The sequence below is a fragment of the Eumetopias jubatus genome, unplaced genomic scaffold, assembly GCF_037043125.1.
Source record: "Eumetopias jubatus isolate StellerSeaLion01/CBP00866 unplaced genomic scaffold, mEumJub1_p1.0 scaffold_8, whole genome shotgun sequence".
Lineage (NCBI taxonomy): Eukaryota > Metazoa > Chordata > Mammalia > Carnivora > Otariidae > Eumetopias > Eumetopias jubatus.
In genome coordinates, this window is record NW_028274814.1 from 67,051,312 (window position 1) to 67,078,983 (window position 27,672).

General features: G+C 37.5%; 1 protein-coding gene across 6 annotated transcripts in view; it reads left to right on the top strand.

Moving 5' to 3' along the window:
- Positions 1 to 27,672, top strand: part of BICD1 (BICD cargo adaptor 1) — a 210,072-nt gene that overhangs the window by 152,422 nt on the left and 29,978 nt on the right. For all 6 annotated transcript variants that reach the window (XM_028113257.1, XM_028113256.1, XM_028113258.1 and 3 more), the window contains exons 3-6: positions 2,293 to 2,445; positions 9,423 to 9,848; positions 21,161 to 22,255; positions 26,258 to 26,409. In XM_028113257.1, coding sequence (XP_027969058.1) covers positions 2,293 to 2,445; positions 9,423 to 9,848; positions 21,161 to 22,255; positions 26,258 to 26,409 — 1,826 coding nt within the window. The remainder of the gene's footprint in view (positions 1 to 2,292; positions 2,446 to 9,422; positions 9,849 to 21,160; positions 22,256 to 26,257; positions 26,410 to 27,672) is intronic.

Sequence of the window (27,672 nt, forward strand, 5' to 3'; positions counted from 1 at the left end):
GAATTCAGGAGACTTGGTGGGATGCTTGGATGGGAAAAATAATTTCATTTCTGTTTTCACTAGACTGACTGAAATTTAACATTTTCTTCCATTTGAATGTATCCTATGTGAATACCTCAGCAGCATTAGCATCACCTGTGACTTTGTGATTGGTATTTTCATACCACATCTCAGGTATTTTGAAATACCATCACCACTTTGCAATGATGGTATTTCTGAGATCTGCCACTAAATCTGATTAATACATTGTGTTAATCAAGAAGCGCGCATAATTACACTATTGGTTGTATAATCACCGAACACGTAGAACAGACAATACCCCATGATTCTGTGGCTCAGTCACATGGGTTGTACTCAGCTGATGAGTTCTTATGGACTTGCCCGGGGTCACTCCCATAGCTGCTGTCTCCCAGGCACTCAACCCAGCCAAATAGCCCAAGAAGTCTCACTCCCATGCTCAGCAGCTGGGGCTGACTGTGGGCTGGGCCACATGGCTGCAGCAGGCTGTCCTGGCTTCTTCATTCTGTGGCAGTGTTCCAAGAGAGCGAAAGCCACCAGGCCTCTTGGGGCCAAGGCTCAAAAGTCCCACTCACTTCTACCACCTTCTGTGGGTCAAAGCAAGTCAGAGGCCAGCTCAGAGTCAGTTTGAGAGGAGACTCCACAGGGAAGTATGATTAATTTGGGACCATTACTGTGATAAACTAACTGATTACCATATCATAATTTTTTTTAAATACTGTATTAACAATATAATCGGTATCCTTTTAATCCTTTTACGCTACAAGCGAGGAAAGTTTCCCTCCTCTCTTTGGCTGGGCCAAAGAATTAAACTGACATAAGATAGATAAACAAGAAGAAGGCATACAAATTAATTTAATTGTTGTATGTGTACGCAGGAGTCTTTAGAAGGAAAATAAGGACCCAAAGAAGCCCTTAGGCCCCAAAACTTATATGCCTTTTTTACACAAAGAACGATGAATTGTGGGGATGTGACAAGATATTAGGCTAGGGGCAGTAAGTTGTGGGACAGTGACTAGGAAATGTATGGGGAAACTAATGGAAGATCAGAGTTATTTTAATAGGTTTGTTTGTACAAGTGTATTTTGGTGCCAACTCCCAGTATCTGCTGATAAGACCGTTCTTCTCTTCTGGTATAGGGAGAGCACCTTTGTCAGGGGAAATTTTGTGTCCTGCTTTCAGGTAGAAAGAGGGAGGGCCGAGAGCCCTTCCTGCATCTCCTGTTTCTCAAGGGCCTGCAGCTCAAAATAATCAGGACGTCAAAATGGCATATTTTGGGGTGGCATGCTCTGAACCCTTTCACTTCCCTTTAAAATATTATCCTGAGAAGACCTTCATCACCTTCAGCATGTTGTCTAAGAGAGTCATGGCACAAATGAGGTTAAGAACCCCTGATCTGGAGGCAGGGAGTTCTGGGAGGGGAAGTGCAAAGCCTCAAGGCAGGAGCAAGCTGGCAAGTCCAGCCTGGTCGGGGAGCACAGGGAAAGCTACTGAGGCCGAAGCAAGTGGTGACCAAGGGCTGAAAAAAGGCAGTTCAGACCATGTGGCTTATTGGGAAACTTGTGGTTGGACACTCCCCCACCCCCCGGAGTATGGAAAGTTGGTATTGTATGCATACTAATCTATAATTTTCTTTTATATTTCACAATATTTTGTGGCTATATTTCTCTTTTAGTATATAAAGCTCCTCATTTTTTTCTCATTCTTTTTAATAATTTTATAATGCTCAATTCAATGGATGCATGATTATTTATTTCATTGTTTCCCCAATAGCAAACATTTAGACTGTTTCCAATTCTTTGTGTAAATATACGTGGATTTATTTTTCTCTTTTATTTACCTCTATGAAAATATACTGCAGAGTGATTTTTTGATGTAGAATTGCTGGATCTTGTGTATGTGCTTTTAAAAGTTTTGACAGGGGCGCCTGGGTGACTCAGTCATTAGGCATCTGCCTTCGGCTCAGGTCATGATCTCAGGGTCTTGGGATCGAGCCCCACATCGGGCTCCCTGCTCAGCAGAGAGCCTGCTTCTCCCTCTCCCTCTGCTTGTGCTCTCTCTGTCAATCTCTCTCTCTCTCTCTGTCAAATAAATAAATAAAATCTTTAAAAAAAAGTTTTGACAGATATCACTACATTGCTATTCAAAAGAAGGTGGTCCTGACTTCTGTTCTATGAGGTGTTTTTATTATTATCTTTAACCACCAAGAGATCTGCACATTATTAAGTCTAGAATAAGAAAGTTTTATATTGACTGTTTATTCTGTTGTTTCAGAACAATGAGATGGTGGAGCTACAGAGAATACGGATGAAGGATGAAATCCGAGAATACAAATTCCGAGAGGCCCGCCTCCTTCAGGACTACACTGAGCTGGAAGAAGAAAATATCACGTTGCAGAAACTCGTGTCCACATTAAAGCAGAACCAGGTAAGTTCAAGAAATTTTTTAGTTACACTCCAGTTGGAGCCACATCTTCTGACCACTAAGGTTAAATCTTCTTTTTATTTTTCAGAAAGGGACTTGTCAAAATTTGCCTTAATCTTCCTACAATATTTATGTGCTGAAACTTCCCAACCCTCCTATTTAAGCTGACATTTAAAAGACATTTGGCTCTGTGTTAACTTGTTTTAGCTGGAAGTGGAATGTATTGTAATCGATTTAACCTGACAACTTCTTGTTAAAAGCAATCCCTGCTTGCTCACTCTGCAATCCCTGCTCGCTCGCTCTCTCTTTCTTTCTGTAAATTACTCTTAAATCATACACAGAAAGGAATTATGAAATATAAATCAATAAGAACAAAATTATAAAAGAAAGATAATATCTCTTTTTTTTTTTAGCTATAATGTGACCAAAAACATTGCATGTCTACACTTAAATATTTTTTTTGGTAGTGAGGTTTAGATAGCTTAATTGCTTTATTTTCCTGATTGGTTTGCATTGTGGTTTGTTACAGTAAGTAACAAAAGTATGTAACTTAGTAAGTAAATTTAGAGGCCAGCCCAGATGTATGCTACTTCTACTTCCTTCCAAAGCTCCTATCTCTATCAAAAACTATTTTTGGTTTTGATAGATACAAGGGTGAAGAAGGGATAGAGATAACCCAGAAGAAAAAAAAGTGCATGTATTGACACAATTGAAATTTGATTTCTGATCACTGCCACTTCATCCAGCTTTGGAGTGTTGGGGGGAACAAGATATCTGCCCAGGGGCTCAGGGGGTGGTTTCAGACCATTAAAAAGGGTTACCAGGATACCCCCTCTGTTTTTACCTCAGTTCTCCCCTTTAAGCACTGACTCACTGTGCGTGTGTGTACTGAGGGTTGATAGTGGTGTAGGCATCCCAGGTCTCAGCTTGGCTGGGGTCAGTGAGCTCATGGTGAAGAAAATCAGACTGAGAAGACTTTTTTAAGTATGCTCAGAAACTTCTTAAGAAGGGTATTTTTCTTTTTCTTTTTCTTTTTTTGGTTACTGATGAAGAATGCAGAGGATTCGAAGCAAATATACTCGAAGTGCAGATATTTGAAGTGGTCATTATTCCCAATTCCTACAAATCCTCTCTGCTCTCTGCACAGGCAGGAGGCTATAGCCTCCCATCCCTGCATGTGGTAGACTAATTTACTCAGGAGGTTAATTTAGGCCATTATTAGGTATTTTTGAAAGTCTGCCAAGGTATCCTATGAGTATTCATTAACCCAGATGCCGTTTCTGTGGGAATTTGTACTATTAGCCTGGCTGATTACTGTTTATGGTTTACCCATGCCCTTCCATCAGTAACTGAAATATGGAAATCAAAGGCTTAACTCAGAAGTTTGAAAAAAAACAAAACAAACAAATGGGAAAATGTATACATCTCTTTAATTTTATTTTCTAGATGCAATATGGTAGTTTTCCCAATTAAGTGTCTAATTAATTAACTTGAAATTATTTTCTGCACAAAGGGCCATTCTGGCTTATTTCCTGACAAATGGATGCACTGTAGTGGTACAAGTCTCTCCCAATGAAGAAAATGCTGGGTTTTGTTTTTTGGGGTCTTTTTCCTACTATTGGCCTTTATTGACAGGAGTTAGAATCCATCATATACTCTTTTTATAATTAGTGAAGTGTTAAGTATAACATTTTATGTACAAATGCCACAGTTCTTTTTTTCAAAGAGATGACAATGCTAGATATCAATCTCAAAACTGCTCGCAATGTTGCTTCGTACTGAAGCTCCCTACACAAAATATACTCCTGCTGCCTGGGTTGACACTTCCCTGAGTAGCCAAGCTACTAACATTATAAAATGCTTAGCTCAAAGAACTAGAAGATTCTTCTTTTTCTGAAGTTCCATTTTTCTTTTAGCTATTTACTGATTATTTTCTTAAATGACTATTGTTTAAACAGCATTTCTTATTCCCTATATAGTTTCTATATGTTAGTTTATTTATTTTCCATCCCCTTCAACTGTAATATAACATCCAGAACAGAGCCTGCCTGGCCCATAGAAGGCATTAAATAAATATCTGTTGAAAGAATGAATAAATTGCTTTGTTTTTCTTGCTTATATTCACTCTTCAGCTTAGAAAGGAAAGTAAAATTTAAGATTATTATAATTCATCAAACCAAGTTTTATTTGTGATCCTAAATATGAAATATATAAGAACATCAGAGAGTTGACTCTGAAAACTTTAGCCACATCCCTCTGTGTGCTGACTCGGTTCTGTGTACAAAATAAAATCAGGTCCAGTCTTACAAATACATTTTATACTTTGATACTTTTGAAAACCAAATTTTCTGAAAGAAGTGTAGGAAGAAGCAACAACCATAAAGAGAGGTCGAATTGACTGTCAGTTCCCCATCAGAAAAACCCACTGATGAAGCAAAGCTATTTATTAGACCTCTCCAGTAAGAGACCCACCTCAACAGAGCCTTAGTAATGTCTCAAATGGGAGGTTTAGGGAAAGGGTGTTCATAGGATTTTAGGGTCTGGATTGGGTTTAGCATGGTGGGAAACTGGTTGGGATAGGTTGAGTATATGACATAATGGCTGTCAGTTGTGGGGCACAACAAAGTAAGGGCCTTGACTTGGGTCTTAAGGAAGCTGTTTTCATTGGGTCTCATCTTCCAGGAAAGTATTTCCCACAAATTTTCTATGCCTAGTCCCAGTATTGGTTAACATAGGGTTAACAGGAAAATTTGCCTGGTCCCAGTGTTACCTACCAGGGCAGGAAATTATGTTAGCTTCAATTTCTAGAGATATACTGGTGGGAGGTAGGGGAGAAATAATAAGTCCTATGTCCCTAATATCTTTATACTAAAGCACTCAAGAGTTGTTATCTAACCATTGAAAACACTTGTTAAAATTAATAACTCAATCATACTGATATTATGAAGAACATTTCCTCCAGGGATATGTTTCTATATCAGGCAATAATATCATAAGAGACCTAGGGAACATATTCAATTCAGTTTGATTCATTTAACCAGTGTTTCAGGAGTATCCTTCTATGAGGCCATGTACTTTTTTAAGGACAAAAGACATGGTCATTGTCTTAAAGAATTTATAGTCCCAGGAGGGAAGGCAGTTAATAGACTCATAGCCATCCATGTAATTGCATGTTAAAAGCTATGTGTTAGATGTGGCAATAGAGGGCTAGATTAAGATCTTGAGACTTCCTAAGCTCTGAAAAGATTGTGATACTTACCCCCAACCCTCATGTAAAGAGAAAAAAGTTACTAAACTATGAAGTTGCTAGAAGGAATTGCACCAAAGTACGAATTTTTATAATGGTGACTAGTTTGATGCTATTTTAAAAATGTCAGGCATCAGTTGTTTTTTTTTTTTTAAGAAGGCTCCATGCCCAGCATGGAGCCCAATTCAAGACTTGAACTCACAACCCTGACATCAAGACCTGAGCTGAGATCGAGAGTCAGATGCTTAACCGACTGAGCCACCCAGGCGCCCCCAGATATCAGTTTTTAAGTGCCTTCTCATTCCTGTTTCTTGGTGCCTCCACTTTGTTGGGGCTCAAATCATCTGCTTCAGCCTTACAGCGATGGTACCAGAAAGGAGTGATCTGTTTGCCTGAACAGGTCAATAAAGACTTTGGAGTTAGGATCAGATTTTTGACATGGGTCTTAAAGGTTGAATAAGAGTTTTCCAGATGACAGCCTTGGCCAAGGCAGAGAAACATGAAACAGCTGGGTAAATATTAGGAGCCTAAATATTTATGAGTAGAGTGAGTGAAGTTGCCCAGAGAGAAAGAGATCAGGTTTTATACAAAGTCTACCCTCAATTAAATATGAATTACAAAATTTAAAAAATCTACAGTGCAAACTAAGTAAATGTCTTCAAGTCTAGCCCAGGAATATAAACTTTTCCTACTAAGGTCAGATGGTAAATAAGTTAAGTTTTGTAGGCCTAATGTATCTCTAACAGTGTCTCTTCCAACTACTGTACTCTGCTGTTGTAGCATGAAAGCAGCCGGAGACAAAGTCGTGTGACTGTGTTCTAATAAAATTTTATTTACAAAAATAGGTGGTGGGCTAGATTTCATCCAGAAGACAGAGTAATGTTAGACAATCCCTGGCCTAAACAATCAGTTTAACAAGGATTACAGAATAAAGGTCTACAGTGCAAACTAAAGAAGTGTCTGCAAACGTAAGCTATCAAGTAATTTGGGAGCAGTCAGAGGACTGGCTGAAATACTAGGAAAGGTTAGCAAGTGGGTATCCTGAGTTGTTCAGGGAAAGGAAAAGAGAAGGTCAGGAGGAAGACGACTTTACGGTTTATAAGCAGGCCTGGAAGAAACCATGACACAAGGACCCAGATTCTGTTACCGCAGGCAATTTCTATATTTGGGTCTTTTCTACCATGGAAATATGAAATTCCAGTGATCTTGTATAGCAGTATCCATTGTACCCCTCTCCCAGTGTATTACCCAGTATGTATGTATGAAGATTGATTTATTTATTTGAGACCAGAGAGAGAGAACAGAGTGGGGGGCAGAGGGAGAGAGAGAGAAAGCACAAGAGGCTGTCTGCTGAGTACGGATCCCAGGACCTCGAGATCATGACCTGAGCCAAAACCAAGAGTCAGGCACTCAACTGACCGAGCCACTCGTGTGCCCCTATTACTCAGTTTTTAATTGAGCATAAGGTGGCTACGCAGGATAAGGAAAATGTTCTTCACCTGCCTTGTAAGTAAGTGTCATGTGACTAGTCCTGGCCACTGGGATATGAGAAGTGATATGAGCACCTTTTGAGACATGTCCTTAGAGAGAAAGGGTATGCCTCTTACTTTGACCTACTGCTTGAAACATGATCAAGGTGGCAAGCCGACTTAGATCATATGGACCAGCGTAGTAGGCAGTGCGTTAAGATAGAAGAATGACCTCATGGAACAGAGAATCCTACTGGCCCTTGACTGTCTATCTCCATAGTGTTAGAGGAGAGAGAGGCAAACTTCTATCTAGACTCAGTCGCTCTTATCTAGGTCTCTGTTACATCAGCCTAGCCTACATCTGACCTAAACCTGTGTCAAAAACTGTTACCCTAACCTTTGCAAAACAAGCCATTCCAGTGAGATTATGTGAACAAGGGGGGGTGGGGTGGGGAGTGGAATAGAAACAGATGAAAATGGTAATGATCTATGATCCCTATTCTTTCATTTTTTAAATATTTCTTGAGGCGCCTGGGAGGCTCAGTCGGTTGAGCATCTGCCTTTGACTCAGGTCATGATCCTGGGGTCCTGGGATCGAGTCCTCCATTGCGCTCCCTGCTCAGTGGGGTCTGCTTCTGCCCCTCCCCTCTGCTCATGCACACTCTCTCTCTCTCTCTCAAATAAATAAAATCTAAAAAAATAAAAAATAAAAATATTTCTTAAAATACAAGTTTACGGGCGCCTGGGTGGCTCAAGTTGGTTAAGCGACTGCCTTCAGCTCAGGTCATGATCCCGGAGTCCCGGGATCGAGTCCCACATCGGGCTCCCTGCTCAGCGGGGAGTCTGCTTCTCCCTCTGACCCTCCCCCCTCTCATGCTCTCTCTCTCTCTCTCTCTCTCTCTCATTCTGTCTCTCAAAATAAATAAATAAATAAAATCTTTAAAAAAATACAAGTTTAAACTAATATAAACAGTAAAATAAATGTACAACTAAGCACATAGTTTACATTAGTATCTAATATAATGACTTTATTATATTACCTTTTCCAGTTTATTTTTTCATTCACAACAGCAAACGCTTGTTGAAGAGCAGAATTCTGTTGAAACACTGTGATGGAATATTGAAGCACTGAGGGACACCTCAGGTACATAACAACTCCTCCTTCTGAGGAGACAATATAGTTGTGGAGATAGAATAGTTATTAAAAAGTGGCATGTGATTAGTGCCATGGAAAAGGCCTCAAGGAAGGCCTGTCAGTTTAGAGTAGAGATCTCTTTCCCTTGTGGGCTTTCATGACCAAGGGGTGTTTACACAGGCTATTTGATTCTCAATTCAAAGGAATATTGCATTGATAGCAATGTATATGTATTTTTCTATTATCAGATAATCAGTACCACTATTCCAGATTCTATCCATAAACACATAAAATTTTTCTTTGCTTCATTTTACTCTCATATTTTATTGAGATTAAATTCTTATTGTGATCTTTTAGCTAATCTATCTCTGAATATAAAAATTTCCTTATCATTAATAATTAAGTAAAACAAAGTAATAGTGATGATAAAATATTTTCCTAGTTATAAATATTCTGATAAATTTATTTTTTTAAAAATTCCTGGGCTGCCTGGGTGACTCAGGTCGTTAAGCATCTGCCTTCGGCTCAGGTCATGATCCCAGGGTCCTGGGATCAAGCCCCACATTGGGCTCCCTGCTCAGCGGGCAGCCTGCTTCTCCCTCTCCCTCTGCCCCTCCCCCTGCTCCTGCTGTCTCTGTCTCTCTCTTTCTCTCTCTCAAATAAATATATAAAATCTTTAAAAAAAATCCTTTTTTAAGGCAAACAGTACCCCCTTTTGGCCATTGGTCCCCATAAAAAGAAATCCTAAAACAGACACCTTTTTCATCTCTGCTAAGAATTGAATTTATATATCTAACTTAAAGTATTTATAAATTATATAATATATTATATATACTAACTAATAATATATTATAAATTATATATAATGTCCAAAGAAACCATCCTGTGTTACCTGAAGAGTATAGATACTATGTGCTGTTTTAGATTTATTTTGTAGACTCACATTTTACACTGTGTAGTTTCCTATTTTTAGTTAACACACAGTATTATATTAGTTTCAGGTGTCCAGTATAATGAGTAGACTAACATTTTAATTTTTTAAATAACTAGGTCTACTAGAGTGGTTGATGGCAGTTTTGTAAGACCCAAATTTTAGTTTTATGAATCTTCTTTATCCTATCTAATTCAGGTTGAATACGAAGGCTTAAAGCATGAGATTAAGCGATTTGAGGAGGAAACTGTGCTTCTCAACAGCCAGCTGGAAGATGCCATCCGGTTGAAAGAGATCGCGGAGCACCAACTGGAAGAAGCCCTTGAGACCTTAAAAAATGAGAGGGAGCAAAAGAACATCCTGCGAAAGGAGCTCTCCCAGTACATCACCCTCAACGATAACCATATCAGCATCTCTGTCGACGGACTCAAGTTCTCGGAGGACGCGAGTGAACCCAACAATGACGACAAAATGAATGGGCATATCCACGGGCCCCTTGTGAAACTGAATGGAGACTATCGGACTCCCACTTTAAGGAAAGGAGAGTCTCTACACCCTGTTTCTGACTTATTCAGTGAACTGAACATTTCAGAAATACAGAAATTGAAGCAGCAACTTATGCAGGTAAGATCTCCTTTAGGGCTGTGGGAGTGGATTTCTTGTGGATTGAGTTATAGCCTGTTTTAGGATTTCTTGTTCTCACATTTTACTTTTAGCTTATTTTTTTGAAATACTGCTTCTTCAACTGGAAACTTTGAAAGTACAGTATCTTAGAGAGACACAACAGAAGAGATGTTGCAATCTCTCATTTAAAGCATCACTTTAAGAAATCTTAGAGCCACAAAGTAGATTGCAGTCAGTTGGGAAGGGAGAAAAGCCTCTCCATCTGTTTCTAACAACAAAATTCAGAAGCTATACATACAAGTGAAATGACAGAAAAATGAACTTTTCCATCACAAATAATGGTATGTATAGCTTCAAGAATAATAGTAATTTCTGTGAACAGAAATGCCTTAAGCTTTAAAAGACATGAAGGACTTTCAGTATAATAATTAGACAGGATATCATATGATTCAAAATACAGAACAGGCACAAATCTGAAACCAAGGAGTTCTTATTCCAACATGATCTAGGCCTTACATTTTTAGCATCTTCAAATTCAGATGTCTTGTGAAGAGTCCCAGCCTTTAAGCTTATGTCGCTGTAAAATGGCTTTTCTAGTTTAGGTCTTGCCTTCCTTCCATACCTTAATCCAGTGCTGATGGGAACCTTGCCTGAGGAACATCATCACTACCATCACCATCGCCTCGGGCTTCTTCCTACTACAAATTGTTGGTCTCCACACAGATCTGCTGAACCAGGAATCTGGTTCAACAGGCTTGTCAGGTGATTAAGTTTGAGGCTTAATTTTCAGTCTGTTATCCTCCCAGGGTTCTTTGCATTTGGCTGATAATTAGAGGCTATCTAGACTCTGGCAGGCATTTGTTTCTATAGCAAACGGGGCTTATATTTTTCTGACTTTACAGAAATGATGACTAAAAATTGAAATTAGCCGAAATAAGAAACTAGAGAACGAATGACGTTAATTTAATAGGTTTATGATCAATAGCACATCAAGAGTTAACATATCGTGCACTTTACCTGCCCTGTGCTTTTGGCTACTAGCAAAGAATTCATTTTCACGATGTATAAATCAAGACATCAAGAGGGCATGGCTGTCGGAAGAAAATGAATTTCATATAGACTTTTACCTGACGGCGAAGTCCAGTTCTGTGTAGGTAATATTTCTCTATGTCTTTTTGCTCAGTTTACACTAATACAACTAGATTGGTAGCAAACATATTTTAAATTTTTGCATGATAGATAATTTGTAAGAATTCATGCCCCCAAATTAAATAGAATTAATATAAAATTTTTCTTAAACTATCGTGTTGGTGGCTTTAGGATACAAAGTTAATATGCCGAGACTTTTTATTTCTTCTTCTTATGGTGGCAGTGCAGAAGATAATAGGAAGAGGAGCTTTTATGCATAAAACAGCTCAACAGTTTTCAACCAGGTCAGCTATTGGCTGAAAGCTCAGAGCTGTTTTTGCATTTAATCCTAAATATAATCTGAAATAATACAAAATTTGAAAAGAGATGAGTTATTTAATAAGAAGAATGGTGGAGACAAGTTCACAGCAAGAGAGTGCTTCTTGGTTGGAGTGTCATTTGCATTTGGGGTAGGAAGATTCCTCATTGTCTTGAGACTAGTGAGCTACGAGGGGTCTAGCATCTCCGGACCCAACCCATTAAGTGCTAGCTACATCTCTTCAGTCAGCCTGATAACCCAAAGTGCCCCACGCATTCTAGATGCTCCAAGGGTCAATCGCTAGTTGGGAACCCTTTAGAGGTCTTTACTCTCCCATCAAATGGGGCTACAGAATACCTTCCTGGTTGGAGTGGCTTGGTTTATGACTTAATGTGTATAGAGTGCTTAGAACAGGGCCAGGCACACAGTAAATGCTCATTGATTGTGAACTATTATTACTATTTCAACTCCATAGTGCCTTTAATTTATTAAGCACTCGATTTATTTAGCTTTTATTAATATTAACTTACTGTTGGACACTTGGCTCGAGGAGAGTCATCTCAGAAGCGACTAATGTGGTCATTGATAGGAATACAGAAAGGTAATAGTTAAATGTCAGAAGGTGAGGTCTGAAAAGGGATGTTCATTTAGCAAAAAGGAGGAGAAAAACATGGTGGGTAAACCTTCCCTCAATACAGCAGAAAACTGTACCAGTGCTTAATTCATGTTGACAGTTTGTCAAGATATAGAGGGGCACAGGCAGGGCTTTATGTTCCAAAATTAGCTCCACGTTTAATTATGGAAACCAGTCTCAACTTAAGAAGGGCCTTGCAGCTTCCAACCTCACAACCGACAACATTAATATGTAATTTTGTTTTAGACAAAGTAACCATCTTTTGGTAAGCAACATTTTTTAAAAAAGCATATCAACTTTTTCTAAGAATATATTTCGTTGAGTACAAGTATAGCAGAATATATCTTTTCATGCATAATTTGTTTATAATCTGATAGATTTTCCTTAGCTAGGCAACCCCTGGGTTTAATTTATATAAATAAGCAAATTATAAAAAACATGCCAGGATACATTGACTAGAAGTTATTACCATTGTCTTTGATGTTAATGTTGAAAAGAATATGACAGTTCTGATACACAACAGTACTAATGTACCTTACAGCATTTCTGTGTGTCAGTATCACTCTCCTGGACTTTCCAAGGAGCAAGCAATAAAATGCACTTTAAGTGTGGCTGTTTGAAATGCTTGGAACAGATGTGTTTTGAAATTAAATGTTCAGAATATAGAAAGATAATATGCAGTATGTACAATATATTTTGTGACATCCCTAATGGGACTGGGTGCAGCAGTGAATGATCAAATAATACTAACATTTCTATAGTGTAACATGCAGTTATTCATGCTTAGAGGAGAAAATGAGGACCAGAAAATTTCTCTCATCGGTCAGGTGCAGTTTTGCTGCTAGAGAAGTCTAGAGCTGTCTAAATATCACCACCTAGTGAGTTATGAGAAAACTTTTATTTAAAGCCACTTGGGATTTTGAAATTATGGCTGTCTTAGGCATGGCAGTTGCCATACAAGCTCACCGTCTTGTGTACCTCAGCTTCTAACATCAGCATACTTTTTATATCACAGCCTGTATTTTCATTGTTCCCTTGTCTTTTAGGATTTCTTTTGGCCGGGGTCCAAAGTGCCTTCAAATCGAACACCTGGTCTTCATTAATGTTGACAGTTTGTGGAGCTATAGAGGGGCACAGGGAGGGATCTAACACCCTGTACCAGGGAACGTGCAGCGTTTATTTTATTTATTTATTTATTTATTTTTAAAGATTTTATTTATTTGACAGAGAGAGACACAGCGAGAGAGGGAACACAAGCAGGGGGAGTGGGAGAGGGAGAAGCAGGCTTCCCTCGGAAAAATTTTCTTCCTTAGAATTAAAGAAACCTTTTGAAAACAGCATACCCAGGTCAAAGAGATCATACTGCCATCTGCTGGGAAATGGTAATAATTAATATGAAAATCTGGGACAACTACAATTTAAAGAGTGCCTCCCAACGTATTGCCCTCAAGACTCAGTTATTTCCAATAGATTATACAGCTGACCCTTAAACAACAGGGGTTTGAACTGTGTGGGTCCATTTACATGCAGTTTTTTTTGGGATAAATACAGTACAGTACCGTAAAGATGTCTCTTATGATTTTCTTAGTAACTTTTTTCTCTAGCTTACTTTATTATAAAAAGTATATAACACACATAACATACAAAATATGTATTAATCAACTATTTATGTTATTGGTAAGGCTTCCAGTCAACAGTACTGCATTGTTAAAGGGGCAACTGTAATTGATGTTTTCATGATGTGACAGCCAAGTACCTTAATTAGTTTTATTAGAATAAAAATAAGTAGATCCTGTCTGGGAAAACTAAATTACTTAATCTATTTAAAGGAGTCCCTGTGCTTATGCTAAAACTTCTGCCTTTGATAAATAGCCTCTGTTTAACCTCACATTGCAGAGAGTCAAACTAGGGAGAAAACTCTTTGGATTTTTTTTTCAGTATCACACCAGCTATATAATTTCACATTTAATGTGACAAAACAGCAATGTTTCTGAAACTGAAACTGAAACTGATCTTCTATTGTATCGTCATGGATGTGAAAGAAATAAAGATTCATGTTATATTTAGATCCACTCTATTAAAGACCATTTTAATTTTTCCTATGATGATGATAAGTGGTCAGTTTGCTATATGTCCCATAAGAGTTCAAAGCAATTTATATATATTTTCTTGATTGGTTGGTGCTTATAACAACTGTATGAGGTAGATAGTATTGTTATCCCCATTTTATAGGGGAAACTAAGGCACAGATATGTTTTTGTCATTTGCTCAAAGTCAAAAACTTAGTAGAGTTGCTACAGAGAGAGAGAGTCAGACGAATTAAATATTCTCTGTGCTTAACAAAGAAAGAATATTTTTGGGGTGAAATTAATTAAAAGAAAATTGGTCAGTTTGTGTTTTTTAAAAGTTAAAGTGACAAATACAATTTCCTAGGGCAAAGTGACAAGTCACTAAACAATTACAGATTTTGTAGTTAACGATTACCTTTAATATAAGCTTTATAGGTAAATGCATTTCTCAGAAGCTTTACTTTTTCTACCACATATCAGAAAACATAACAAGAGCATCTTTTATCACAACAGCAAGAGAAGAGTCCATGTCATTTTTTTTTAAGAACAACTTTTTTGAGATATAATTCACATGCCATATATCCACCTAGTTAAAGGGTATAATTCAGTGGTTTTTAGTATATTTACAGAGCTGTGCAACTATCCCCAGTCAATTTTAGAGCATTTTCATCGCACCAAAAATAAACTGTGTACCCATTAGCCACTCCAGCCCTGAGCAACCACTAATCTACTTTCTGTCTTGATAGATTAGTCTGGACATTTGATGTAAATGGAATCATACAATAGGTGGCCTTTCATGACTAGCTTTTTCCACTTAGCATAACATGTTTGAGGTTCATTCATGTTACAACATATATTAGCACTTCATTCTTTTTATTGTCAAATAATATTCCATTCTTATATCCATTTATCAGTGATGAACATTTGAATTGTTTCCACTTTTTGACTCCTACGAATAATGGCATGAACATTTATGTACAAGTTTTTGTGTGCACATATGTTTTAATTCTCTTTGGTATATGCCTTGGAGTGGAATTGCTAGGTCACATGGTAACTATTTCACCAGGTTAATTTTGCACTGGGTTGATCTTGTTCACAATTCTTGTTTGTCAGGGCACTTAAATGCATTGCCAGAATTGCTCCGCTTCAAGCAGAGAAGAATAAATTATTTATTTCTGAGTTCTGTTTGTACATGTCGATACTATGTATACCATTACAAGAATCACACCAAGCATTCAAGTGTCAAATTGAGAGTCAGTTGACCAGTATAAAGATGATGAAAATTAATAGCTTATAAAATAGCTTTGATTTCTTTTCCTGTAAAAGTCTTAATGTGAATGTGCAAATTCTGATTATCTTTCCTTTTGTTCTTCCACAAAAGAATCTATCAGTACTCAATACATGTAAACGTGTTTATTTAAAAGATAAACATTCCGTGAAATTAAAAAATTTCTATGGGAGAGATGATGCCTGGCAGGTTCAGTCAATAGAGCATGTGACTCCTGATCTTGGGGTTGTGGGTTAGAGCCCCATGTTGGGAGTAGAGATTACTTTTAAAAAATTTCAATCAGATATAATGACAATAATAATAATAAACATATAATGTATAGTTACACAGGATTAAAGAGTTCACAAATTCTGCATTCAAGTTTTCTGACAAAATAACCAGCCCTACTACAAAAAGTAAAATCTTCAGTTCCAGATAGAAGATGAAGATTGTAGAAAGAGAAATAAGGCAATCATTCTTAGTCACTATGGAAGATGATAATTAACTCAGCAAGTATCTCTTGGATAACTTCTTCACAAATGGAGATTAAAATAGTACACTTAAAATGAATAGTAATTATAATAATTAAAGTGCTTTGCCTTTATCAATTCAAAGCAGAACATATCTTAAGTAGTTTATGCACTGCTTCTGAAATCCAAATACAATTTAAGGTAGTCCAAACCTCAATAGCTGAGTGAAAATATGCTGGAGTTGTATAAAATTATCCACAATTTAGTTATCTTTCGAGGGGGAGCAGACCAATCATAATTGTCTGGAAAAAATGTGTGTGTGTGTGTGTGTGTGTGTGTGTGTGTGTGTGTGTAAATTTGGATATCATTCTCTGTTCAAGTGATTCCACCAGAAATGTACTGAGTGTGTGGAAGATACATATACGAAAGAGACAATATTCTATCTTATGTTTTCTGGAGAGGCTATCCTGAAGAACCTGATAGATTTATCTTTTAGTCTTAAAAAAATGTTATTTTAGGGGCACCTGGGTGGCTCAGTCATTAAGCGTCTGCCTTCGGCTCAGGTCATGATCCCAGGGTCCTGGGATCAAGCCTTGCATTGGGCTCCCTGCTCAGTGGAAAGCCTGCTTCTCCCTCTCCCCCTTCCCCTGCTTGTTTTCCCTCTCTCGCTGTGTCTCTCTCTCTGTCAAATAAATAAATAAAATCTTTAAAAAAATGTTAATTTTAAAGTCAGAATTGGCAGAGCACAGATTGGAACTCTCCAAATGGCATTACCTCATTCATTATAACACTTCTTCCTCTAAAAATGATGTTGAGACACTTTAGCACATTTTGTTCTGGTCCAATTTTTATTTTGTTCAAAATCTTTTCCAATTAAAAGCTTGTTTGTTTGTTTGTTTGTTTGTTTGTTTTTAAAAGTAGGCTCCAGGACCAGTGTGGAGCCTGATGCAGGGCTTAAACTCATGACCCTGAGATCAAGACCTGAGCGGAGATCAAGGGTCAGATACTTAACTGACTGAGCCACCCAGGCACCCCCTCTTAAAAGGCTTTTTGAAAACAGCTTTGGTGGGGCACCTGGCTGGCTCAGTTGGTTAAGTGTCTGCCTTCTGCTCAGGTCATGGTCTCGGGGTCCTGGTATTGAATCCCGCATCAGGCTCCCTGCTTAGCGGGGAGTCTGCTTTCTCCCTCTCCTTCTGCCCCTCCCCCCTACTCATGCACGCTTTCTCTCCCTCTCTTTCAAATAAATAAATAAAATCTTAAAAAAAAAACAGCTTTGTCTGTTGTAATCATGTATACTGATCAAATGATGTTTAGGCTTTTCAGAGCAAATTCACTTAGTTTTCAAGAGAAAAAGAAAAGAAAACTCCTGAAATAATCCATTTTCACTGAGATTATATACAATATCAACAGAATGTACGAGATTTATTTTTTATTTTTTATCAAAAATTTAAATGACTTGGCTTTTCCTCAAATACCACATTACCTAATTACCTGGGTTTTTCACTTAAAGTTATTGCCCAATAGTCTGGATAAATCAGTTCATCTTCAGCTATGGTAATACAATTTGTTATTATTTGTTATTATCTGATGAAACCCAACTAAGAGGATTTGTATTGGAAAATATCTTTGTTGTTTTTTTGTGTGTTTTTTTGTTTTGTTTTGTTTTAAGATTTTATTTATTTTACAGAGAGAGAGACAGCGAGAGAGGGAACACAAGCTGGGGGAGTGGGCTTCCCGCTGAGCAGGGAACTAGATGCAGGGCTCAGTCCCAGGACTCTGGGATCATGATCTGAGCTGAAGGCAGATGCTTAACTGAGCCACCCAGGCACCCCTGGAATATATCTTGACTCTGAATTGAAAGAGTTACTTTTGCACATACAGATACAAATCTGTGAAACAAATGTGTTTGCCGTACAGAAACATTTTGATCATGGGAATGAGCAGTTACCCAGATGTTAATGACAGTTAACATTATAATACCTTGAGCATTATATTCACTATCTTACTCAGTCATCCTTTTATAAGTTCATAAACTTAAGCTTGCCCAGAGTCACATAGCTAGGTAAATGTTGGCATCAAAATTACAGTCCAGTTCTCTGATGCAACAGCCCCAGTTGGCTTTTTTTTTAACCTGTTACACTTTTTTTTGGAATATTTTGGTTTCTGTAGCCATAATATGTAACTTGTGGATTGTGTTCCAGATATGGGCAAGTACTATGTCATAAAATCAAAGCTATAACTTAGAAGCTTCTAATAATAATTTAAAATAACAAAACTGTATTTTTAGTTCTAATTTTACCACCTAACATACAGGGACTCCTTGCTTTGCATGATATTGCTAAGCCATAAATGACTGTGGAAGCTGAAACCATGCAAAGCAAACTCATAATTAATGGAGAAAATTCAATTTTTCTGTGATTTTTTTTTTTTTTAAGTAAGCTCAACACGCAATGTGGGGCTTGAACTCATGACACCAAGATCAGGAGTCTCATGCTGTACCAACTGAGCCAACCAGATGCCCTTTTTTCTATGATCTTTAAAAAATTTTTGTCAAAACATTAAAAACTCTCTTACTGTTGGTTATAAGTATATAAAGAAATGAAAAAATAGTAAAACTACTTAGTACACTGTAATCCAAAGAGTAGAAGCATAGTTAAAGTTTTCCTTGTTAAAAAAAAAAAACTTTGAAATAAAAATTTAACCCCCCTCAAAAAAACCAGGGAAATTAACTTTACATTTTATAGAATATCAAAGATATCCGAGCTTTTGAAACAAAAATTTAAATTGTACCTACACCCCCCAAAAAACTTATCAAATACAGTTCAATCTTGCCTTCTTCTCATCATATGTTTTATGATAGGAGCAAGAATCTTTTCTATGCCTTGGTAAATTGTCATACTCCTGTTTGGATCAGCTTTCAACATCCCATCCATTGCACTTTCAATGTCTGAAAATATCTCTGAGAGTACCTTTATTGTGCCCATGTCACTTCTTCTAGGACATTTTTATCCTTTTTGTAACAACTACTTTTTTGATTTATGTTGATGCATTCTCCTTCACCAAGTGCTTTGGCTGCATATCTAAATTCTTTCAAATGACATCAATGTCAACATTGTCACAGTCAATTATTTCTTCTGTAACTCCATTTATATCTGATTCAGATTTTACTTCCAATGTTGTCACTCTTTATTTCTCTGCTACTTGTTCTTTCTTTCCTTCCTTTCCTTCTTCCCTCCTTCCCTTTTTCTTTTTCTTTACTTCTTCCTTTCTCTTCTTTTCTTTCTTTCTTTCTTTCTTTTTCTTTCTTTTTCTTTCTTTCTTTCTTTCTTTCTTTCTTTCTTTCTTTCTTTCTTTCTTTCTTTTCTTTCTTTCCTTTCTTTCTTTCTTTCTTTCTTTCTTTCTTTCTTTCTTTCTTTCTTTCCTTTCTTTCTTCCTTCCTTCCTTCCTTCCTTTCTTTCTTTCTTTCTTTCTTTCTTTCTTTCTTTCTTTCTTTCTTTCTTTCTTTCCTTTTCTTTTCTTTTCTTTTCTTTTCTTTTCTTTCTCCCCCATTTTCCTCTTTGGACTATATATTGGTAAGATATCATGTGGGTTTACCACTGGGAGACAAGAAGACAAGAGAACACAACTACACTTTGCTCTCTGTGAATGAACTGAATAACAGATACACTGTGACCAATCACTGAAACACTTTGAAAGAAGTGATACGATTTGTCACTTGTCATGATGTTATTATGTAGTGATTTTGTAGATTGAAGCAGCAAAGTTTATACTGCTCACATTGCTCACAGTTAATGTACTAGTCATTGAAATGTACTGCTCAACATTGCTCACAGTTAATGTACTAGTCATTGAAATGTACTGCTCACATTGCTCACAGTTAATGTACTATGTTTTGGGGGACTGGTGTTTTAACTAACCATGGTCACTGAAATTCATGCATATTAGAAACTTAAGTGAGGACTGTCTCATTATGATAATAATATGAAGGATATCATATACCACAAAGGATCATAAAAATACTAGTCTACTAGGGTGCCTGAGTGGCAGTCAGTTAAGTGTCAGGCTCTTGGTTTTGGCTCATGTTGTGATCTCAGGGTCGTGAGATCAAGCCCCGTATTGGGCTCTGCACTCAGCACAGAGTCTGCTTAAGACTCTCTCTCCCTCTCCCCTTCCCCCCACCTGCTTTCTCTCTCTCTTTCTCTCTAAAATAGATAAATAAGTCTTTCTAAAAAAATTTAAAAAATAAAGTTTGGTAATATCTCAATCTATTAAAAAAGCTACTGCTATACTGTATTATAAATTTATAGATAGGTATAGATCTCCTAAAGTAATATGCTGGTATTATATTAATTATAGTTTAAGAATTGATATTTATCTTGTTAGTATAATAATAACTTTACTTACCTCCTAGCAATTTAGAAGTTTGGAGAGATGTAATGTATGATCCAGGAAAATCTAAAAGTTCAAACTGATAAATTCCTTTAGATAGAAAAACATTCAACATCAATCTGCTATCTTTAAAGCAAGTCTCAATAATATTATTTGCTTACTGAAAAACACATTTATGTTATAAGCATGTAAAAACTTTTAATTCATAGTGATTACCTATATGAAGGGACAGAAAATGGTTTTTTTGAATTCTCCTATTATAATTTCTTATATACTTATGTTTGATGAGACAGTATTTTATATTGAGACCAGAATACTTTTCAGTATACAATAACAAAACTGTCATATTATTCAAATAAATTGCTAATTTTTAAAATTCCTATCTGGACTGAAGGAATTGAAATGATTTGTAAATTGTTCTTTTAACCTTAAAACTCTGTGTTCTCTGACTTTTATATTAAAAGCTATCAAATGTCATACATGTCTATTCTGGGGATTAAATGTCTATTTTTTTAAGGGGATGGTTAAGGTACCTAGCATTATTTAGTAAGTTAAAGCCTTAGGTGTTAAATCTGATTTGGGGTTGAGCTCTCAGGAGGAAAGGATGATTCATAGGCACCTTGAGACAGTCACTTACCCCACATGAACTAAGGAGCAGATACATTCTAAGGCTCTCAAAATAAAGACAGTGCCAAGTACTATCTCTTGACATCATGTTATGTTTTGTATAAGGTGTTAAAAGATAAAAATAAGATTGTTTGAATAACATTTAAGTTTCATGAGTGTATGTGTATGCATGAGAATTTGGATGAGTAAATATGCATAGCATAATTCTTTTAAAATGATGTGCTTTTAGACTGATTGACTTACCAGAACTGCTAAAATAAGAAAACACACTCCAATTTAGTTTGAAATAATGGGGACATTGGCTCTGCTGCAGTTATTTTAAATGAATACATGCCTGACTGTGAATGGATCAAGTGCATCATTGGCATTGCACTGAAGTCATTCAGAGACTTTTTCTTTGCCATTACAGGTAGAGCGGGAAAAGGCCATTCTTCTGGCCAATCTCCAGGAGTCACAGACGCAGCTGGAACACACCAAGGGGGCGCTGACAGAGCAGCACGAACGGGTGCACCGGCTCACAGAACATGTTAATGCCATGAGAGGCCTACAGAGCAGCAAAGAACTCAAGGCTGAGCTGGACGGGGAGAAAGGCCGGGACTCAGGGGAGGAGGCCCATGACTACGAAGTGGACATCAATGGCTTAGAGATCCTCGAATGCAAATATAGGGTGGCAGTAACTGAGGTGATTGATTTGAAAGCTGAAATTAAGGCCTTAAAGGAGAAATATAATAAATCTGTAGAAAACTATACTGAAGAGAAAGCCAAATATGAGAGTAAGATCCAAACGTATGATGAGCAGGTTACAAGTCTTGAGAAGACCACCAAGGAGAGTGGAGAGAAGATGGCCCACATGGAGAAGGAATTGCAAAAGATGACCAGCATAGCCAACGAAAATCACAATACCCTTAATACAGCCCAGGATGAGTTGGTGACATTTAGTGAGGAGCTAGCCCAGCTTTACCACCATGTATGTCTGTGTAATAACGAAACCCCCAACAGGGTCATGCTGGACTACTATAGGCAGAGCAGAGTCACTCGTAGTGGCAGCCTGAAAGGGCCTGATGACCCCAGGGGACTTTTGTCTCCACGATTAGCCAGGAGAGGTGTGTCATCCCCAGTAGAAACAAGGACCTCATCTGAACCAGTTTCAAAAGAAAACACAGAGGCCAGCAAAGAACCAAGTCCAACCAAGACCCCCACAATCTCGCCTGTTATTACTGCCCCACCATCATCTCCAGTATTAGACACAAGTGACATCCGCAAAGAGCCAATGAATATCTACAACCTTAATGCCATAATCCGGGACCAAATCAAGCATCTGCAGAAAGCTGTGGACCGGTCCTTGCAACTGTCTCGTCAAAGAGCAGCGGCACGGGAGCTGGCCCCCATGATCGATAAAGACAAGGAAGCCTTAATGGAAGAGATACTCAAGCTCAAGTCCCTGCTGAGCACCAAACGGGAGCAGATCGCCACATTGAGGGCAGTGCTGAAAGCCAACAAACAGGTGATCTTATTCTCCTGACAACGCATGCTGGCCAAAGCTTTCCTAACTAGTTAATTCTTTAATGTTTTTGAGTGTCCATTATCATCAGGATGAGAGGTCAGATTCCTGGTCAGCAGAGGAATAAATCAAACTATGTCCCAGTGCCAGATCAGAATGTAAGAATTATTTTTCAGTGAGTGAGTGGATGATACAGGAGAGTAAGGATGCCCCTCTAGAGAGAGGTAGAGGTGAGGTCGTTAAGCAGGATCCAAGGAGAATGCAGTTGCAGGTGTAGAAAGACAATGCAGGCAGTACTTAGATGGAGTCCAGCAGTCATTGAGGGGGGAAACAGGTGATAGAGGGATGGCAGAATAGGCTGGCATGACAGCTTACACCAGGGAGATAGCGTGGCAGGTGGCCAGAGCAAACAAGTCTAGAGAGAGAGAGAGACAGACAAAGATATAGAATGTCCACGAGCTCTGCCAGTGACCACATACCAGAAATTTAGGTTCAGCTGGGATGTTAATTCACCTAGGTCAGAGCTGAAGCAGTAGAAAATTTTTCTTACCAATAGGTCTTGTCCTTCTGGAATAAGCAGGAATGCTACAATGGGACTCTACCTGACTAATCCCTAGATCTCCTTCACTACTGAATTTGTTTTCCACCCTTCAGCTTTACCTGGGTGGGAGTGCTATGAAATATAGGTGGGAAAATATTTTTAATTTCTATTTAGTTTCTCTGGAAAGTGAACCTTGAAAGACACGTTTGAGAAGGGTGCTAATAAAGGGTGTTGATAAAGAGAAACAACAAAGCATCAAATACCTTCTTGCAAACATAAGCAGTGCTGGTGTTGGGGGATGATTTCAGATGCAGTGCTCCTTCTTTTGCCCTTATTTGGGGGAAGCCACACCATCATTATGTCATCCACAGTACAGCTTTCTAGCATCTTTATCTTCAGTTCCCATAAATCCAGTGATGTAAATGGGAGGTCTATCCCACAAGCAGTAATATTCTTTGCACCATAAATATGTTTTATGTAAATCTAAGGGCAAATTAGGACCTTCTTTTGTGCCATCACTTCAGGGAAATAGAAAAGATTAGGATGAATAAAGAATTTGTAAGAGATCTGACTCCAATTTGAGGTCAGAGTGAAAGAATGTATTGCCATAAACTGCTACTATCCAAAGACCCAGTGATTTAGAGTGGTCATCAATAGCCAATACCATATTACTAATACCATAATAGATGAGGCTTAGACAACCTTTATCAAAGACATAATATCCTGGGCATTCGTGGTCAAGCCATTCAAATAACATCTTTGACTTCTTGCAGGTTGAATATTAACAACCTGGAAACCTAGATCTATAAGTGTCAAGGTGCTTAATTGATTCAGAAGTATAGATAAGCATGGTTGATAAGCCACGGGAGACTAATTTGTGCACAGGCATTCATTGATTACACATTTCAAGGCAGGTAGTAAATAGGGATGGAAAAATAAGTGACCAAGTAATCTAGTAGGAGTTCAACACATGCCTGTAACTATTTACAGGGTAGGATATATTGAGCCGTATAAACAGTACCATTGGAATTCAGTGCAATACAGGAATACAAAGCATTCCTGACTAAATTTTTATTTTCTCAGTGGTTTGTGGTACCATTTGCATCACATTAGCATCACAACCCTTATGGTCTCAGTAAATAAAATGAAAACACATTTCTAGCCATGCATTTAGTTTACATTTTAATGATGCTGGGCCTACTGCTATGATGCTTATGTGCCATGAATAACTTCAGATGTCTGCAGATGACATCCATTGTATTTAGACATTGTGGAATGTTCACTATTAAGACTGAGGTAAGAATTCTGTCATAAAAGTTTGAAAAAGGGGAATCTTCCTGTTTTAAAAATAGGCATTCTGCATTCTCTGTGAATCTTTTAATATACTTCAGGGTTTTTTGGTATGCACATTGTCTTCTGCTGGAATATGCAATGTTTATGAAATACCATGTGTGGACTAAACTGTGCGAGATGCTGAACATTCAACGAAGACTAATACATGGTCCCCACCTTTCAGACCAGGACTCACAAACTAGTGAGTCTGTGGGGAAAGACACAGATCATGACAGTGTGGTGTTATACAGGCTGCAGTAGAACCTATGGAAGCATTGCCGAGGAAGGGATTAATGTTTCCTAACGGGGTTAGCAAAAAACTTCATGGAAGCAATTATACTTGAGTTTGTTCTTAAAGGATAAAGAGTTGTTTTCCAGGAGAGGAAGAAACCATTCCAGACAGAAAGAATAGTAGGTAGAGAGCCACAGAATAGAAGGATATATTCAGTGAATAGTTGGGGAAGATCTCTGTGGCTGGAAACAAGACATTTTATTTAGAAAGTCAACTTTGGGAGCATGGAGAATGTAGTGAATGCAGACATCACCAAATCTACTCAAAGGTTGTAGATACTCAGAATTTCTTACTTCTGAAAAAACTTTGTACAGTCTGTGGACAAACAAACAAACAAACAAAAAACCCTACAAACAAAGTGGAGTCTTCTGGAGCATTTATTACAAAGAATAAATGAGTTTGTACTTCTGTTTCAGATCTTGCTTTTTTGTCATTCCTTCCTCTCCAAACCTTAGATGATGGATCATGTGGCTCCACATGCTTACAGATTTGTATGTCAACATTTTCACAACTTTTAGACTTAATGGTCTGTCCTAAGTAAATATGTGTATAATTTTTTAAAAAATTAAACAACTGACATTTTTTCCCCAGGTCAGTTTCTGCATTCTGAATAATTTTCTGAATCTAATATTTCTGAAGATTCCACTGAGCTATAGCACTACAGAACATACCAAAATATTTTATGAGTAAATTCTCATTTTAATCTGAATCTGAAATTCAATTAAAACTCATAAGAAACTACTCTGGAATCAAAACATTAACAAACTACCCTATCCCAACATTGTTTTAATTTTAAAAAGAATCCAATTGTCTCTATAGAGACATACGAAAGTCGAGGCTGTCCATTTCAAGCACAAAAGGAAATGTTAAAAACCAGGATAGTCTTCCTAGGAAATCCCATTAGTAATGGATTTTTTTTCGTTAGTAATGGACTTTTTCATTAGTATTGAATATTTTTACACACTCCAAAAAGCTGTGGTTAACAGTTTGTAAAAATAGTATGTTTCCAGTTTGCCTTCAATTTTTATACCACGCGCTATGCATCAAACAGGCAGTCCCTAAATATACATTGATTTCATGCATTGATTCAGTCCACATTTTTCTTTCTTCCTACTATGTGTCAAGCTAGTTCTCAACTTGAAACACTGTTAATTTCAAAAGATTCAGAAATGTCCAAATTCCAAGTTCAAACAAGTATTTTAATTCATTCAACATTTTGGAATTTCTGCTTTTATGGAGATTGTGAAGAATTAAATTATAGGTTTTTGTTTTGAAGTTGTAGGCAAAGACAGGTAGTACTTGGTTCTTTAATTCTTTTCCTTAAACATGTAATACGGATTTATAGTTTGTCATATACCCATGCTATAAATTGCAATGGCCTGTGTCTTTTAGGCCCATAGAGCACAAGTGACACAAGAATATTTGCATTCTATTGTATTTCAGTCGGTCTGTGCTTCCTCACTACCTTCTTCTTGATAAAATCCTTCCTGTATAAACTTTCATTTCTGCTCCCTTTTTGTCTGAAAAATCGCACTTTCAAGCACCTGCATTAACTATTTACTGAACTACTATCATTTCCTTAGCTCCTGATACTGACTCTGGTTCACAGCTGGCTTCCAGGGCAATTTAACCACTTTAAAGTCCAGATAGATAGATAGATAGATAGATAGATAGATAGATAGATAGATAGATAGATAGATAGATGATAGATAGATAAAATGTAACCAAATCAATTTCATTCTCCGTTTATGAAAGAAAATAATAGACCCAGCATGGACAAATCTGTATGATCGGTTTTCCTGATATGAAAACCATAAGCATTGTGATCTTTCTGCTTCAGACAGCTGAGGTGGCACTAGCTAATCTCAAGAACAAATACGAAAATGAGAAAGCAATGGTGACTGAAACTATGACGAAGCTTAGGAACGAACTGAAGGCTTTGAAAGAAGATGCAGCGACTTTCTCATCCCTGAGAGCAATGTTTGCAACAAGGTAATAGTTTCTTCTTCCAAGATTAGGTGCGATAGGTGGGGGAAAGACTTTAAAATTCACATTTATCTCTTGAGTGTTGTTTGGTGTGCCGTCCAAGAGGGTAAGGTGTGAAGAAAACACTTGAGATTCCACTCTGACCAAACTAAGACAAAATGTTTTGTGCTGTTTTCCAGAGCCCTCTACTGGACACACTGGATCAAGCAATTCTTTTTTTTTTTTTTTTCAATTTCAATGTAATTTTATTGATGACTATTTCAGAAAGTATTTTTAAATTAATGTGATAGATATTTTCCCTAGAGGTTATATGTCCAAAAGAATTAGACTCCCCCAAAAGCCTCCAATAAGGGGGGGACGTACTTCCTAAAATAGCTAAATATTATATTTTCACCACTGAAATTTATTTCTGTGACTAAAGGACATAAAAGTGCTTATCATTAGTATTGTGTGAGAAAGACACCTCCATAATGAATATCAATATTCATTATATCAGCTAATTGCTTGGACTTTAATACACTGTGAATTAAATTAGAATTTCTAAAATGTAATTGTATTTATGACCAAATTATTCACATTGCCCAGCCAATTAGTTAGACAAATATTAGTGACTACCTCCCCCCACCAGTTTCATTATCACAATACAGTGGTTCTATATTTTGCTTTTAAACTTGAAGTGATTAAGCATGTATTGATTCAAAGATTTCAAAATCCTGAAATTTCTTTTTTTTACAAGAATTTATTTATTTATTTATTTTGAGAGAGAGAGAGAGAGAGAGAGAGAGAGAAAGCAGGAGAGCGGTGTGAAGGGGAAGGGCAGAGGGACAGGGGGAATCTTAAGCAGGGTCCATGCTCAGGGTGGAGCCCAGACTTGGGGCTCACTCATGGCCCTGAGATCATGACCTGAGCCAAAATCAACAGTCCATGCTTAACCAGATTGAGCTACCCAGGTGCCCCATCAAAATCATGAGCTTTTCAAAGATGTTGTCATCCATTTTTTTTGCTTTCACAATTCAGTACCAAAACAAAAGCAGTCACATATCTTATATGATACAAACATGGTACAAAATTCACGAAGCATAACTATGGCTTTATTTGCAGATTCAGTAAATAATTTACATGTAGCTGATATAAGTGTAAAAAAAAGTCCTGAGCCCTGGAGTTTGTCCAGCTTCCTTGTGTATCAGGAGAGAAAAGTTTCAAGCGCATACTTTGTGATTGATTCTCTTGGTGATGGCTGTGAGAAGACTGTGCTTGGCAGATCACAGG